General features: G+C 35.2%; 1 protein-coding gene across 10 annotated transcripts in view; it reads right to left on the bottom strand.

Annotated features, from left to right (window-relative positions):
* LOC18435110 (transcription factor bHLH130) overlaps nt 1–16,442 on the bottom strand; it is a 31,836-nt gene extending 15,394 nt beyond the window's left edge. For 6 of the 10 annotated variants that reach the window (XM_088869570.1, XM_088869573.1, XM_088869566.1 and 3 more), the window contains exons 1-2: nt 15,753–16,442; nt 11,615–11,907 (exon numbers count right to left, since the gene is read on the bottom strand). Coding sequence is in view for 7 of the 10 variants with exons in the window: in XM_088869566.1 (XP_088725692.1) it covers nt 11,615–11,907; nt 15,753–16,143 (684 nt within the window). In the remaining 3 variants the exon portion in view is untranslated. Of the gene's footprint in view, nt 1–364; nt 726–11,614; nt 11,908–15,752 lie in introns of those variants that run through there. The other 4 variants (XM_088869569.1, XM_088869571.1, XM_088869568.1 and 1 more) reach the window with 3 other exon arrangements.
* Nucleotides 16,443–17,379: the final 937 nt, after the last annotated feature.

Genomic DNA, 17,379 nt, shown 5'->3' with positions numbered 1-17,379 from the left:
CACTACTCGCCCATGCAGTGAGTTTGTCAGTGGTTTAATGGAAATTTTCATAAACAATCAAATTGCAGAAGATCGTTAAATATAAACATGAGTATTCTATGTTTTTAACTGAAATAGGTAGGCAAGCATTGTAAACATTTTCCAACTAACCTGGGAAGAGAAGCTGTCCTTATTCGTGAATAACTATAGCTGAACAATAATGCAAGCTACCATTTATTAATGGTTAGGCGAAAGTTGGAACATTCATGAATAAAAGGTTATGAAATGGAGTCATATAGTTAATCTAAACCCGAAACACTATTGGATCGCCCTACACATCAAAGCTTCCATCTCTATCAGAGAAATGTTAACTGTTTGTGATTCCTTTCTTTTCGTAGAAGTTAACTATAACTTTTATAAAATAAAGAAGTAAATCCTCCAAAAATACAACAGTAAATAAAGAGAGGAAGAAATAGAGGAATACAAACATATGAAGTGTATGATCTCTACTTCTAAAGATCACCAACCTAGACTTCCAAAACACAACATAATTCTAAACCACAAAAGGATCCTGCACCACCAACTACTCAAGAGCCCTACCTAAGCCACACGAAGCAACTTCCATTGTCATTCCCCTCTTGGACCTCCTCTACCCCATGCTTCTCATTAGAGTACCCTTATATAGCACCTTTTCTTCAACAGTTGCCTCTCCCATTAGGGTTCGGGCGAAGCCCAACCTACACTAGCTAGAAAGTTGCCAAAAAAGAATCAATAAGAATATGGTGACCCACCAATTGGTGGCGGCATACAACCAGTGATAAAAAAATAGGGTTTCATAAATTGGATAGGAGAGAAGTGGGACTGATAAGAAGAAAAAAAAGTAAAAAAGTTAAGTGAAAGGACAAAGGTGGAAAGAGAGGGAAACAAATAAGAGGTGATGGAGAAAGTGCAAGAGGATCTTAGAACCAAAAACCACCCACCTGAAGCATACCCCCTATCAACTCTTCAAAGAAACTATATCAAGCCACATGAATAGGAGAAAAATGGGAGTATTAAACTCTACGATAGGGCTCACAAAAGCCTACTGCCAGGCCAAGCCCCATCTTGAGCGCTAAAGTAGCCGAATACAAGGGGGTTTTAAGGCCCTTGTAAAAATCCCAAAAGCCAAAAAACACTGCAATAGGATGCTAAAACCCCCAAAAGGAGGGATAAACCCCATCTCAGACATTAACTTTCTTTAGAGAGATGAGAGATGAGGAAAAAGGATTGTGGCCGAAATCTCAGGTAGAGATCATGGACAAGAGGTGAACTGTCGGAAGGTGATAGGGAGGCGCTATATTGTCCCCCTACTCCTTTATCTCTTTGTCTCTTTCTGCTACACCCCTTCTATCTTACATCCCCTTCCACGTTTGTCTCTTTCTTTCTTCTCTCAACTTTGTCTCCAAAGTAAGGTTAACACCTAAGATGGGATTCTCCCCTCGATTTGGAGTTTGGTATTCTGTAGTGGGAGTTTTTAAGCCCTCTAGGTCTATTTCGAGAACTTCGATGTCTCTTATATCTGGCTACTAAAGTTAATGCCTAAAGATGGGCTCCCAATTATGGTTTTTTCATGTTCTCTTTCGAGGGCTTGAAAATCCTATATGTTGGCCTAGTATTGTTTGTTTAGAGAATTTGTCAGAGTTGGCTTCCTCCACTTCCTCTTTCTTTGTTCTATCTTCTCTTCACTCTAGTTCTTTCACTCGACTATCCCTCCCTTTTCATCTTTCTCTCCTGCTCTTTCTTTGATGAATCTTTTAGACCTTACTTTTGGTCGCCGGTTGTGTGGACCACCCTCCTATCCGCCACCATGCTTGTCTTGTTCATTTGGGAGCCATTTCAGTGTAGAATGTACACCGCCCCAACTCTAGCATGTGAGGTGATTACAAAAGGGGAAGCGCTTATGGAGTATCTCTTTGAGAAGTTTGGGTTGGTTAGTAGAGGTTTTATAATTGATGCCTTCAGAAGTGTTGTGTAGTTTAATTTGGGCCTTAAGCAATTGGTGGTGTAGGACCCTTCGAGGTTAGGATTTACGTTATGTTTGGAAGTCAAGGCAAATCATCCTTGGAAGTATGGATTACTGCTTGTATTCATCTATTTCTTTTTCTCTTTTTTTATTATTCTATTTATGAAGCTCTGCTCTTTAATCTAATGAAATTAATAGTTAACATTTCAAAAAAAAAAAAAAAAGAAGCAGAAAAGGAGAAAGAGCTATAAGGGAGAGAGAAAGCCGGGTTGCAAGGAGTGATAGAGCGATGTAACTGCTTGTGATTTATCCAACAATAAATTTAGAATATGTCTCTGCGATGATCCTTGCTACTCCACTTTCTTGTTGTAAACATTCTTCAACAACCCGGGTTCACAGTTTTTGTAATGTTGCCCCAGTTGTACTAAGGTTTGATCTCACGACTCCACATTGAACTTATTAAGGGCTGGCAGCATGCCAGGCCTGGGTCGGGCTAACTCTATCCCTGGCCAGGCCCAAGTCTCCATACCACCAACCCCAGCCTGGACTGGGGCCTAAGAGGCCCTAATCCTATCGAGTCATGCCAAACCAAATAAAATATAAAAAAATAAGTGGAAAAAAACAAAGACAACATCTTCTCAACATGTTGATAGGGAGGCTTACACGATTGTGGATGGTCTTTTTTTTGGGTAGATTAGAGGGGAATACATGCCCCCACCTGTTTTTAGAAATAATTAGTGGTTTTCACATGCATCAGTGGAAATCGAAACCTAGACGAGTAGCTGAAGCTCAAGTGGTGCTGCCACCACGATTACGGATGGAATTTCTAATATGGGAGTTCAAATGGGTGATTTGCTGATTATCGAAGAACTTTGCCGATATGGGAGTTCAAACGGGCGATTTGCTGATCACCGAAGAACTTTTTCTATGAGTTTTCTTTTTTAATGTATCTCTGTTGAATCATTAATGAAGTAAATATTGCTCTTATAAAAAATAATAAAAAAAGAGGTTTGGGTCAGGCCAGCCATGGCCAAGACCCAGCCCCAGCCCTACCCTCGAGCCGTGGTTACCCAGCCCTCAGGCTAGATTTTGTAGCCTTAAGCCCAATTTTTCTGCGCCGTGGTGACGGGGTTTGCTACCCTAAGCTTATAAGAACCTTTACTACACATGAGCAAATGCACCGATGGCGATATAGAGAACCTTCTTGAACGTATATTGTTCCTTTCGAGTGTATCAGTTGGGAGTTCTCTATTGCAATGAAAAAACTATGTTAATATTATGGTTCTCAAATAACTCGAGCAAACATCCTGTTAGCACTAGCAATGATAACAATAGTAACCTTTTGCAGAGCCGTTTTGGATTCATGAGATTACTAGAGGAAAATTCGGTCCCCCACGCTTCTTTAGGGGTGAATAAATTGGAAGGCTAAATATGTTGCAAATAAAGGGGCTCAAAAATGAAAACGATCAAATATTTAACCAAGTTGGCAAAAGTACAAAAAGTATGTAAGAAAATGGTTATTCCATTGTATTTTGAAGCACGATTTCATCTCTATTTTGAAGACCCCCCTTTCATGTGCAACAGGGAACGAAACAATTAGTAAGATTGTCTCAAGGATATAATAAAAGAACAATGATATCATGCAACCATTTTATAGTAATATGATGCAACAACGCTAAACCATCTTATGGCCATTTGTTTGATCCAAACTTTGAAATATACACTCTTTTCATTCTAATGAACAATTATAAAAAAAGAAAAAACTGAAAACACAACTTAAAAAGTATTTTTTTAGCCCAATTAACATAGGCCGTTCCTTTTGATGAGATGCTTAGATCTAAGCCCTAAAAGGATTTTTTCATTTCCAATTTTTTTGGATGGCTTTATTATCATTAGATGAACAATGTTAAAAAATAAAAAAGTGATTTTGAGTTTGTAAAAGTTAAGATCTTGAAATTCAAAAAATGAATGGTCTAGATTCATTTTTGGAGATGACTCATTTTGACCATATCTAAAAAATTGAACTTTTTTTTGTTTGAGGATTGATTATTAAGATGAAGAGAGAATGTGTGCAAAATTTGGGGTCATACAAATACCACAAACATAGTTTTCTAAAAGTGTCGTTGCAATATACTATACAACCGTTGCATTGGATCATTGCTCATAATAAAATCCAATTAAACAAGGGTGTGGTTTTGTATAGGGCTGAGGCCCGAAACAATCAAAGTAAGGCGCACTTTTAAATATTGTTGGAATGCATTTTGCAATACTGAAAATCTTTGTGATGGCTTGAAACATTATTTTAATATCTAATTATAAAATTTAAAGTCTCAAAACTAGTGCAAATCGAATAGATCTATGAAAACATGAAAAATCTTGAAAATTAACAGTCGAGAAATATATTACATGAAGGACTATTTACAAGACTCGAAATCGATTTTTTTCTCATGTCCATCCATCTAGATATGAGCAGTTCTCTGCCAATTTTATTACTAATGGTGTCATTTCAATAAAAAAAAAAGTATTTTGCCTCCAACGTGGATAAGCCAGCTTGTGTGAATACCAATGAAAGAATTATATCCGAGTTACCATTTAATAAAAGGTGCAGTTTGAATAAAGCCGATGCTCTAAACAATCAAAGTAAAGCGTACCTTCAAATAGTATTGAAAAATGTGGTTTCAACACTGTAAATCTTTCAGATAGCCTTAAAAATTTATTTTCATTTCTAACCATAAAATTTAAAGCTTCAAAAATAATATGGATTGAATAGATCTATGAAAACTTGAAAAACAATGGTCCGAAAATGTATTACAAAATGCACCACTTCCAAAACTTGAAACCCATTTTTTCTTCTGTCCATGCATCTTGAAATCAAGATGATTAATTTGAGGATTTTTTAGCATCAAAACAACCTCTTCTAGCCTTACTATTCCTTCTAGAGATTTTCTCTCTCTAATTTATCCTTCTCTTGGGTTCTTTCTTCTCCAAGAGGTTTTCTTCTTTATCTAGGGTTATATCTATCTCAAGATCTTTTCCTTCTAAGAAGATCTAGATCTTCCCACATGAATTCTCTTTCTATCTCTTTTCTTTTTTAAGATGATATTTTTTTCACCAAAGAAGACGAACACCACGTACTAAGATAATTATATTCACATCTCATCCCATCTATTTTTATATAGGAAACCCTAACCCTCTCACATTTTGACTTTTGGATAATTTGCTTAGCAAGCTCTAAAAGAGATAAGAATGAATCTTCAACAAAAGTTGCCTCTTACATGAGACTCTCCATTTAAATGGACTTCAATTATGTGGTCAACAAGTCATTCGATTTGAGCATGGTATACATGAGATTGTAAGAAGTTTGATGAACGTAATGGTGTGCATGAGGCTAGATATCGCAAACATAGTTGGCATAGTGACATATTCATCACCAATCTTGGTAAAGAACACTGGTAGGAAAGGCTTTCTATGTGACCCCGCCCACATATATAGTATATGTGACCTTTGATCTCAGCCATCAGATCTGAATAGATGGTTGCCATGGCTTGAGTCACAATGTCACTAGCTAGCACTTAGTTGTCAGATCTTGATCAGATGGCTCATAGTGTTTTATTTTTTATTTTTATCCTACAAATAATTTTGAAGAAAATTTTGGGGCATGCATAGATCTAACAAGGGCGCACATGATAAAAATATTTAAAAAATATTTATGGTGACGAAAAATAATCAAAATACCCTTAAAAATTACAGGGGCATTTTGGTCATCTATGTTTAGATACAATATTTTGTTTTTATTTTTTCTAGGTTTGCCCTAACTTGTTGATTAGAGGCCCAAAATTTCATCAAAATGTTTGTAAAAAAAATGAAAAACAAATTAGTGTTTAATGTGACGTTGTGGTTTGAACAATCATAGACATTCAATTCAGATCGAACGGCTAAGAAGTAGGGTCACATACAACTTATATGTTATCGGGGTCAAATAGAAACATTCCCACAATTGTAACAGTTAAGTAGATATTCAGATATCTCAAAGGAAAATCTACAGTGTGTTTGAACTTTGAGGAAGGAAAATCTACAGTGTGTTTGAACTTTGAGGAAGGAAAACATGCGTTATGAAAATAGAAAGAGCTAATAAGGTTGGGGACGTGAACTTCAGAAAGTCAACTTCAGGAAGTCTCCTTAATTTTGCAAGGACAGCTTTTACATGATTGTTCAAGTTGTAAAAGGGTGAGAATTTACTGCAACAAGAGAACATCCATACCAACAGAAATATATCAAACATGATGGCCAAAGGCAAACATGAGCTCTGTGTAGAGGCGTGATTGGCATTGATGCCATCTAAGCACAGGTCAATCTATGAAGAAGATCCTTCCTCATGGGACATGAAGGGAAGATTGTTGGGTGTTCTGACCATGATAGAGGGGCACCGATGGCATTAGCCATATTATAGGGCCAGTTTTGAAAACTCAAATCCAATGACACTTTGACCGAATCATATAAGTGCTTTTAATTTAGGAATCTCATAAAGTTGTTAAAGATTCTATTTTATCTCTTTAAGAGATAGAAGTGAATGTCTAAACAAGTCATAAAAAAGTCAAAACATAAATCGTTTGGTATTTCTATATAAAAGGAGATTATATAAAATGTGTAAGTGATTATCTTAATACATAGTATTTATCTTCTTTGAAAAAATGCATTTTTTCGTTTCGCTCAGATAGAAAAGACAAAGAAGCCTCTTAAATGAAGGTAAACCCTAAGAGAGATTTTTCTTTCCTTTTGTCCGAGAAAGAGAAGAAGAAGAGAAGGAAGAACCGAAGAGAGAAAAAAGAACCTATTAAAGGGAGAAAGAGATAGAGAGTTCTTATGGGGAGATATAGATCATCTTAGATAGAGAAACGCTAAGAGGAAGATATTCCTAAACAAAGAAGAAAACTTATTGGAGAAAAACGAACCAAAAAAAAAAAATCCTAAAGAGAGAAAGCTTTTAGAAAGAACCGTAAAGCCCAAGAAAGTGTTTGTCTCTTGGGAGATCATTGCACTTCAGTATTTTTATTATTGGATTTCATCTCTTTCTCCATAAAACATAGCCTGAAAAAGTAAACCACATAAATCTCGATACCTGTAAGTTATTTATTTATTTGCGCAATCGTATTTTTTCCCACTCATACACATACATACATTCTGGTACTTTTGTCCGATAATTGGGTTTCGTGGCGCCATCTGCATTTTTGTGAGAAGGTTTGTGTGATAGTGCTCGAACCAGTGAATCCAATAGGAACTAATTTTAAAAGGTGACGTATAAAGTTTTGTTCGCTAAATGGTTAATACTAGTACAACCTTTACGAACGATACCAATGAAGGAGAGGTGAATACTAAAGCAAAATCACTTGATGAGATGATTAACCAATTTAGCCCTTTGTTAATTAGATTGAAGGAGGTTTTCATCTCCCTTGAAGCCTGAGGTATCTTTTTCTTTGTTTTTGAAGAGATGAGCATGAGGTATCTAGGTGTGCAAAACAAATGGGAGATTTGCGGTGAGATCACTGCATCATCTGCTTTTTAATGATCAATTGAGATGGAGTGACACAAGGACAAGTGGCCAATACCTCATAAGGTTCAAATCTTTTTTTGGGCGTTGACTTTGGGACACATTCTTATAGTTCAGGAGTTGACGAAAAAACAAGAGTGATCGTTAATATTTGTTTATTGTGCAAAAACGATGACAAAGATGGGAACCATCTTTTCCTTAATTGCTAATTGGCCGTTTGCACATCACTTATGGTCGTGGATGTTCAATAAAATGGGTGTTTGAATTACCACCTTGATCTTCCTTACTTGCCAAAAGTTGGGAGAATTATTTGGAAAATGTTTTGATCAGTTATTTTTTGAGAGATTTGAAAAAGAAAGAAATAGAGCATTTGATGGATAAATAATGATTGATCAATTACAGAATCTTAGATACAATATTTAGTTGGGATACAACTAATAGATATTGCTTTGGCGTTTCTAAGGTGGATTTACTACTGAAGCTTGATAAAACAGTAAAAATGGGAATAGTTAAGCATGGAGGGACCGGGTTCTACCTCCTCAAGTTTTTTGAAGCTTAATTTTGATGGAAATTCGTTGGGCAATACCGGTCCGATAGAATTGGGAGGTTTGATAGGAGATTACAAGGGATGCATTCAAGTTTGTGTGGTGTTACAAGTACTAATGAAGCTGAGATGTATGCTTTGGTGCAGGGCATGAACTTTTTTATAGTGTTAGGATAGAGTAATACTCTTTTAGTTGAAAGTGATTCAAAAAAGGCTATCAGATAGTGTCACATTGAGTAGGTAGTTCCATGGAAGCTCAGGACAGTGTAGACGCAAATTATAGATCTTTGTGGTATGATGAATTATAAATGGGAAAGCAGATCTTTTGGCTAAACAAACAAGGTTAACATTACGGGACCTATCAATTGTCTATACATCGGTGTAACTTATTACGTTTTCATCAACTTCTGACTTGTAATCTCATTGTAATGATCTTATTTTAATAAAATCACCGCATTCTTGTCAAAAAAAAACAACTTATTACCTTTTCCTTTTGATATTTTAAGTCTCTGATATTAATGAAGTTAGTAATTTTCATTTTTTTTAAAAAAAAAGAAAAAAGAAAAAGAGAGGTCATAACAAATATCATGGAATTACTCCTAGTGTGGATGAGGTTTGGTGATGATATGCCTTAAATTGGCGCATTCGTAAAGGAGCAACAAGATCGGTAATTTAGTTGTTTCAACGCAATTGATGTCGCTGTTGAAATAGAGCCGTTGTAGTTGCATTCCTCCCTTCAAATTATATTTAAATTTGAATTTAGTGGGTAATACAACTTTTGCATTTATACCTAATCATCTTTTAGAGATATGGACATTGTGACAAATACAAGTTACTCTCTTCAGTTAGACTCTTCCACTCTCTCAGCACCCAATAATGCCTCATATATTCAGTTATGTTATTGTTCATTCAATTATTTTCTATGTTCCTCATATTCAAATATTTATCTTTTAGTACGTAATAATCTTTTTTTCTTAGAATGGTGGCTACATTTCCAAGGAGATGAGTACTTCAAAAACAACAAAGGTGTTTTGTTTACAAATATTTGGGCAGTTATTTCATGCAACAGTTGTATAGTAATATAATGCAGTGTACAAAATTTTAAATCATACAAATACCACAAATATGATTTTTTAGAAATATAGTTGCATTATACTATGATACAATCGTTGCATTAGATCATTGCCCAAAATGAAATTTTAATCAGTGTATGAGATAAAATATTTGGGTTTTTTATTTTACTTGATGTACGAGTAAAACAGCAACGCAGCTAGTATCTTGAACACAACGGTCTTGGTTTATTTAATTCTTTGTTGCACCCAAACGGGGGTAAATTTGACTTTAAGAATATGATCAAATTATGCCATTTAAATAATAATTTCTTTCAATATTGTTAATAATTAGATTTAATATTGTTATTATGAAAGAAGCCGACCAAGACATTGGTCAGCAATCCAGGACCGCGTGTCCAGTCTCGTCTTGATAACTACAGGTCTAATTGGTCGGCTTTATATCATATCAAAGAACCGGATATTTGGTATATCGATTTGGATCAAAGAATGCCAATCCAGATCGGCAATCCAATTGAAACAATCAACCAACTAAAAATTATAAAATTGAAAAAAGCTTAAAAAAATAAAAATAAAAAGTGGGAACCAAGCAATCCGACTAGAACGGGAGGAAACTGTTGATTCCTAGTTCTAACTATGGACTTGCCTAATTCCCGCCGATTCCCGATCTAGATCAGCCAATTTAGGTCGAATTTCTTCTTTATAGCCATCTATGTCATCTTTGTAGGAGGTGTGGGTAGGGAATATTGGTAGGGAGGTACTTCTTACCATTATTAAGACCAACGTTATCAAAATTAGATCAACTGTCAAATTGGTGAGGGGTTTGATGACTCTAGTCTAGTCAAAATCGATTCAATTGTTGACCGAACCGGTTAGATCCGATTTTGAGGCATAAGACCAAAGAATAACAGTTTCAAAACATAAAACATAGGGATGGCGTAGAGCATCCACATGATATGGACACTTGAAGGGTGTACAAACGCCTTTTATTGGTTCAGATTGAACCTAGCCTTATCCAAGGGTTTTAAAATAATTTTACTTTTTATTTTTATTTTTTATTAAAATTATTTTTGCTTCAAATTTTGGAAGTAAATTTATTTTTATAATGCGCAACAAATAATAATAATAAAATCTTATTTTGAATAAAATAAATTCAACAAAATACCCATGAATGATTTTGGGGCATTTTAGTCAATTTTTTATTCAAAATGTCTTCGATTATTTTTATTTGGTGCTCTCTATACAAATGAATATACGCCCCTAATTTTATGCAAAAATAGCTTTTAAATAAAAAATAAAAAGAAAATTATTTTATAGTTGTTGGATATAGTTTGATTCAATCTGAACCGTACAAGGGTATTTCTACACACTTTCATCATCCACATGATGGGGATGAGATAGTTTATCTAAAACATATTACATAAAAATGCCTAACATTGTTTAACTAGTCCTATTGGTCAAAACCAACCAGTCCGACCAGCCAAAATCGGTCAAACATTAGTTTTGACCAATTTTCGACCAAACCCGATTTTTGCTTTGGATCAGACCAACCAAGGCACTAGTTGGAAGTCCGACTAATCAAAATGGGCGGTCCAGTTTGGTCTTGATAACTATGATCAAGACCAAATTGGACCGGCCAGTCTGACTAGTTGGACCACCGACCAGTGCCTTGGCCGGTCTAGTCCAAAGCAAAAATTGAGTTTGGTTGAAAACTGGTCAAAATCAATGTTTGACCGGTTTTGGCTGATCGGATTGATTGGTTTTGACTGGCTAATCAAACTTAGACAACTTTTTTTGTAATACATTTTATATTTAAAAATTATTATTCAATATTTTATTTTTTAAAATGTAACTCAATATGTTTGATTAGTGTTCAGACAAATTTGACTAGACCAAAACCCTCCACCAATTCGGCGGGTGTTTTGGCTCAAATAACATTTCTAAAGCAATGGGTAGACCCTCGAAATCACCTAACTGTACTGTATTATTTAGGTGTTAGCACCATGTTTTATCGAGCACCAGCAGACCAAAAATCTTTTTCCTTTTAAATGTTGTTCAATCTGGTATAGAACAGTATACCATACTTCTCACGGCTGCATGCATGAAAGGGAGCCGATATACTTTGGTTGTACATCCTGCTCGCCATCATCTTGGAACCCAGTGCCACATGATTAAATATTTTTTATTTGCTCCTCTAAAACGTGATAAACTTTCCTTTTTATCCATGCACATAAAGATTAGTTTTTTTTTTTTTTTTTTTTTTTTGGCATTTGATACAAAATCTGAGTGGCCAGGTTTTCCTTTTACTATTTTAAAGTTCCAAAACGAAATTTCTCAAATTTTTTGTGAAACACAACGCTTACCGAATATAAATAGTCTTAACCTACACAATCGTGATGGTTTCCTCCACGAAGCTTAAGTTCAAATGTAAAGTTCTCAGCTGAAAGAGTGAGAGAGTCAATGTAAGGTACCTGTGAGTCTGAAGAGCTAGCAACATCGCCACCAACATCTCTACCTCGTTTCCTGGAAGAGAAAGCAATGAGGCCATTTTCCCATGAAGCAACCCCGGAAATGTAGTGTTGACCGGCTTCTTCAACACAACTTCCGGCTAAACTGTCCCCAGTTTCTGGCAAGCTCATTTCAGATAGCGGGGACAACAGGCCTGGGGTGGAACTTTGTGTTGAAAAGCTCATCTGGGAACTCAACCGTTTCAAACCATTTTCCGTCGTAAAATTGGCCAGACCATTTGTAACCGAGAAACCTCCTACATATTTTCATAAGGTATAAATAAGGTATAACGGTTCGGAGACAACGAGGGTAAATTAGTCGTAATGTTAGATGTGTAGGACAGTGTAAATCGTAAAGATTACATTGGACCATATAAGTTCCATTCAGTTCCCATCATTGATGGAATCTTGGGTATTACAAGGATTTTGTTAATTTTACTTTTCCTTCAAAACAGGGCACTACTACCACAAAAAATGCTGGTTAAATAAGTGATAACAGAATGGAGAGTTTATGTGGACTTCAAGTGAAGGCTAGGGGCCTATTCAACATTTTCATAAAACATCGGTATTTTTAAGTCACTTACTTGAAATGGATTGTATATAGTAAGACCATTGACCTTTTGATACAAGGAGGTCACAAGGAGAGGTGAGAACGGGTTGGATCGGGGCTGGATCCAACCAGATTCAGATGCAAATCTGAATAGTAAATACCAAATCCAAGTTGAATCCAGGTTCAAACCGGATCCTAGATATTCGGATTTGGATCCGAATAACATATCAAATAAGGATCTGGACTCGATCCAGATTACTCTATATATTTATATACTATTTAAAATTTTATATATAAAAAAAAAATTTACTATTTAAAAAATCGAGTTGTATCTGGATCTGGATCTGCATCAAATCCAGATCAAATCCACTACACCCAAATCCAATCTGGATTTCAATTCAAACCTCACTGTTAGGTCCAAATCCGGATTTTGGATCCAAATTTTGGATCTGAATAGGATTCGAAATCCGAGTTTCGGATCCAAAATGGGTCAATTCTCACCCTTAGTCACAAGTACTTGTAACTGTGATATGAAATATCTTGGGATTGAATTGGGCTTTTATGGCTAGTTTTAGACAACATCTAGGGTATGCTTTTGCACTTTGTGAATTGGGCTTTGGCACTTTTTGACCCACATCTAGGGTAGTCACAAGAGAACTTTTTTCTTTAGACAAAATTTACTTACTGGGATTATATTCTATGAACATATTTATGTTTGGTACAAAGATGTCACAATTATTTTTTGCTATTGGATATAAAATTCATAGATAAAAGTGTGTCACAACGTTCAAGAAATTTTATTTCAGACTTTGTACCCAAACAATGACACATCCCATACTACATGATCTCAAATATAGCGGTCGATAATGATTGTCGCGTCCCATGTATCAAAAGTGAACGATTGAATTGTATATACTATCTTATTTATAAAAAAATGTATACAATAAGACCATTTGTTTTTTATATAAGAAGTTCACAAGCAATATTGACCAACAGATTTAAAATCGGGTAGTTGAGGATGTATCATTGTTTAGGCATAAAATCCAAAACAAAATTTCTCAAATATTGTGTCGCATTTTTACTTATTGAATTTCATATCTAATAACTAAAAATGATTGTGACTCCTTGTACAAAAAATAAATGATCTCATGATAGATAATCCCTACGTATAAAATTGCCACTTTTTCCAACACGATAAAATATAACCCCCGAAATTATATCGTTCTGTTTGCTAAGTACCTACCACATGTGTATTTATCTATTAGGTTCCGCTCCCCAATGTATTAACAGAATGTACAAGGACAGACACAAAATAAGGAACATGGTTCGATAGGCCAGCAGCCCAATCAAAATAAATAAAGCCTAACCTCATAACGCATAGAAAATTGCAATTCAAGCATAGAAAACCTTTAAATCGATCTTGGTTGAATATTGTCGTTACGTTTTAAAAAGAGTTTATATTATAACAAAATATTAAGACCATCCATTTCATCGCAAAAATAAGTGCTTAAAGATCTGCAAAATTTATAATATTTTTTAAATTTCAAATTTTACTGTCAGCATTAAAAATTGATTTTAAAGCTGTTATAAAGATTTTCATTTCCTATTGTGCTTTCCGGATAAGGATATGAAATATAAAGATTTTCATTGCCAATTGTCTTTCCCGGATAAGGATATGAGGTGAGGGTTTATTTTGTTTTCATAAAGCCTAGGGCTTATAGAAACTTCATCCTATAAGACAAGCTCGTTCTTCAAAACTAGCACGATACCAGGCGGTTGCCGCTTTCTTCGTTGTATCGTGAAACTTCTGCTCTTAAAATAATTTGAACAACAAACACGGTTAGGGAAGATGAGTCACATGTAGGGCTAGCAATGGGGCTGGGAGGCCCGGCCCTAAAAAAAGTAGGGCCTTGGGCCATGGCTTGAGGGCTAGGCTATGGCAGTGCTGGCCCGGTTTGATCCAGGCCTTGTTTTTCAAAAAGAATTTTCTTCATTTACTTTTTGACCTGGCCCTAACAAGGTTAGGGCTGGCCCTATGGGGACATGGGCCGGGATAGAACCCACCCAAGGCCTGTTGACACCCCTAATAACATGTATAAAGGTTTTCCCTTATCCCTTTAAAGGACAATGGTTTGACAGGGCTGCACCCTATCAAAATAAGTAAATCCTCACCTCATAATTTATAGAAAATTACAAGTTAAAGCATTGAAAAATATATACATCAATCATCTCGACTGCAACATTATAGTTGTAAAAATAAATTAGGATTTTAAACTCTAAAAATAATGTATATAATAAGAAATTATCTAAATTATCCATTTTGCTTTAAAAATGAGTGTTGGATCTTAACCAATTTTTTAGTTTCAAATTTTATTGTTGCGTTGGAAATTGATTTTAAAGCATCATAGGGAGTTCTGTTTTCAGAGAGTACTTTTTCAACATGGATTTGAGGTGATGCTTTATTCTGTTTTTATAAAGGCCAGGCCTTACAAAACCTCATCTTTTTCTAAAAATAAGAATAAAAAAAAGTGTGACACACAGATATGTGCGGTTGGGCTGAACTATTACTGGGAAGCCAGTTAACATAGAACGCAAAGGAGGAAGTAAAGTCTCTTTTTTTACTGGACTGCAACTGTTCATCTTACTGTTCAAAATAATAATAATTTGTTTCAGCTTGAGCAAATTTTTACTATTTTCTTTTTTTATGTGGCCAAGCCTTAATTCGGCCACTTAATAAATCTATTTTAAGATGGATTTTAAGGATTAATTTTTAAGGACAAGTAACCTCTAATATGGAGATCATGAATATGAAGAAATAAATAAATTTTAAAAATTAAAAATAATAATTTTAATAACAAAACAAATGGAGCGTTAGTTTCCATTGGTTTTAGATGGAACCTGCTCGCATCCATCTTTGAGATGGAAGCTTCACCCTTCAACCGCATGTGTAGAAATGCGGTCCAGCCCCCATAAAACAATTTTCCTTATTTTTCTGTGCCTTTCAAACTTCAACTCCAAAAGAATCTTACACATATTACATATCAGAACCACAAAAAAGGAAAAATAAGGATAAAATCAAAACTTCCAAAAGCTCTTAGAAAAGGAAAAACACAATATTGAAAAAACCAATAATTATCAATGCACAAAAAAAATTTCCATTTTTCTCTTACAAAATTCACCCTAATATCAGTCAGAATTTTCTGTTATTTAACCGAAAAAAAAAAAAAACCTTCCAAATCAATAAACACAATATTGAGCAAATGATTAAAGGAAAAAGTTTATATCAGGTTGCAACCTTAAAATATAGAAGTACAGATATCTAGACAGTCTATTTTCAAGATTTTCATATGTTTAGAGATATTTTAACCATTTTTGGAGTTTAAAGTATTATAATAAGTTAATAACATATGAAAATAGATTTTGAGATAATCGTAAGAATTTGTTTCACCAAAATTGCATGTTATGACGAAATTTCGAAGTGCGCCTTAATTGGATTGTTTAAGGTTGCAACCTCAGAAACCACACCATGATGAAACAAAATAACTAACTCACCGTAAAACCCAGCCGGAGAGCTGCTATGCCGGATAAGCGACCCACTCCTAAATCCCGCAGGAGAGATCCTAGCCGTCCCATCCATCTGACCATAACACGAAGTCCCTTTCCCTCGATCTGAAGGCCCGAAAATGGCCGGCGGTTCACCATAGCTCCCTTTATTCAGATTTTCCACCCTAAAATCGGCCGGAATCTCTTCCAGATCCGGCGAAAGCGACACCGCACAGCTCGATTCGGATGTGATTCCGGCAGACGAATCGCCGGAAAAGTAGCTCCCTATGAAATTTTCCGGCGAATCCTCGCTGGTGTCCACAAGACTCGCTAACAGAGAGCCTGGAGCTGACTTGAAACGCATGAGGCTCGAAGCCATTTGAGATTGTGAAGAGAACATGGTAACCAGAACAATGAATAATGGCGATTATGAAGCTTATGAATGCATGAGAAATGATAATGGAGTAATTTGATGACAAAATTGGGGAGAAAATTGATGCAGAATGCTGAATAATGACGATTAAGAAGCTTATAAATGCATGAGAAATGATAATGGAGCAATTTTGATGATAAAATTGGGCAGAAAATTGAGGGAAAATTGGGAAAATTTGGGGGGAAATGGAAGATGAAGAGGGAATATTTGGGGTGAAAGTTTGGGTTTTGAGGACTGCGTAGACTTTGCTTTGGGGCGGCTGCACCTGGCTGCTTTCTCTCTCTGACTTTTTAAACTAATGGCAGTCCTTTCTTTCTCTAGCTGGGATCCACGTGATCGATGCCATTCTATCTTACTAGATTCTCAAACTTCCCCTGCTTTAAACGTATATATCAAAAAGAGCCTCCATTCTGTTTGTGCCTTTTTTTAGCGTGTAGCATGCTCCGGCGAGACGCATTCTGTACATTTAATCCCATGGGAGAAAAGGCTACATACACGAATATTTTCGATCTAAATTTTGTGATCCACCCAAATGATTATTTTAGAAGGAGGGAAATTATATTTTATGTATTATCTAAATTGTGTGATCCACCCAAATTATTATTTTAGAAAGAAAGAAATTATATTTGATATATTTAAGTGTAGGGTGCGGTTTGTAAGAGGGCTCTAACAATCAAAAGTAAAGCCCACATTCAAATATAGATGTCATTTCAATATTGAAACTATTTGTGATAGCTTTAAAATATTTTTTTATTTCTAATTATAAAAGTTAAAGATTCAAAAATAGTGTGGATCGAGCAAATCAATGAAAAACTTAGAAATTGACAGTCCAAAAATAGGTTACAAGATGCACTATTTTCAAAATTTGAAATCCATTTTTTCTCATGTCTATATATCTTGAGGTCGAAATGATCAATTTGAAGATATTTGAATATCAAAAAAGCTTCTTCTACCGAAATTTTTGAGATTGACCCTAATTTGATTGTTTAGAGCCTCGCACTTCTATAAACTTTTTTTTTAATAGTAAGACCAAACGTCCAAAGTAATCTCTTTATTCAGGCCTACTCAAAAACTTGTTTTTTCTTCTTTAGGGTGAGCTTTGTATACTATAGAAATAAGGCGTACTTTTAAGTTTTGTCCGGAAATGCAGTCCCAATGTAAAAACCCTTACTATTGCATAAATGTCTATGTTTAATTATAATT

The sequence above is a fragment of the Amborella trichopoda genome, chromosome 6, assembly GCF_054954075.1.
Source record: "Amborella trichopoda isolate Santa Cruz 75 chromosome 6, AtrichopodaSantaCruz75HAP2 v2.0, whole genome shotgun sequence".
Lineage (NCBI taxonomy): Eukaryota > Viridiplantae > Streptophyta > Magnoliopsida > Amborellales > Amborellaceae > Amborella > Amborella trichopoda.
This window is presented reverse-complemented; position numbering and strand designations above follow the sequence as displayed.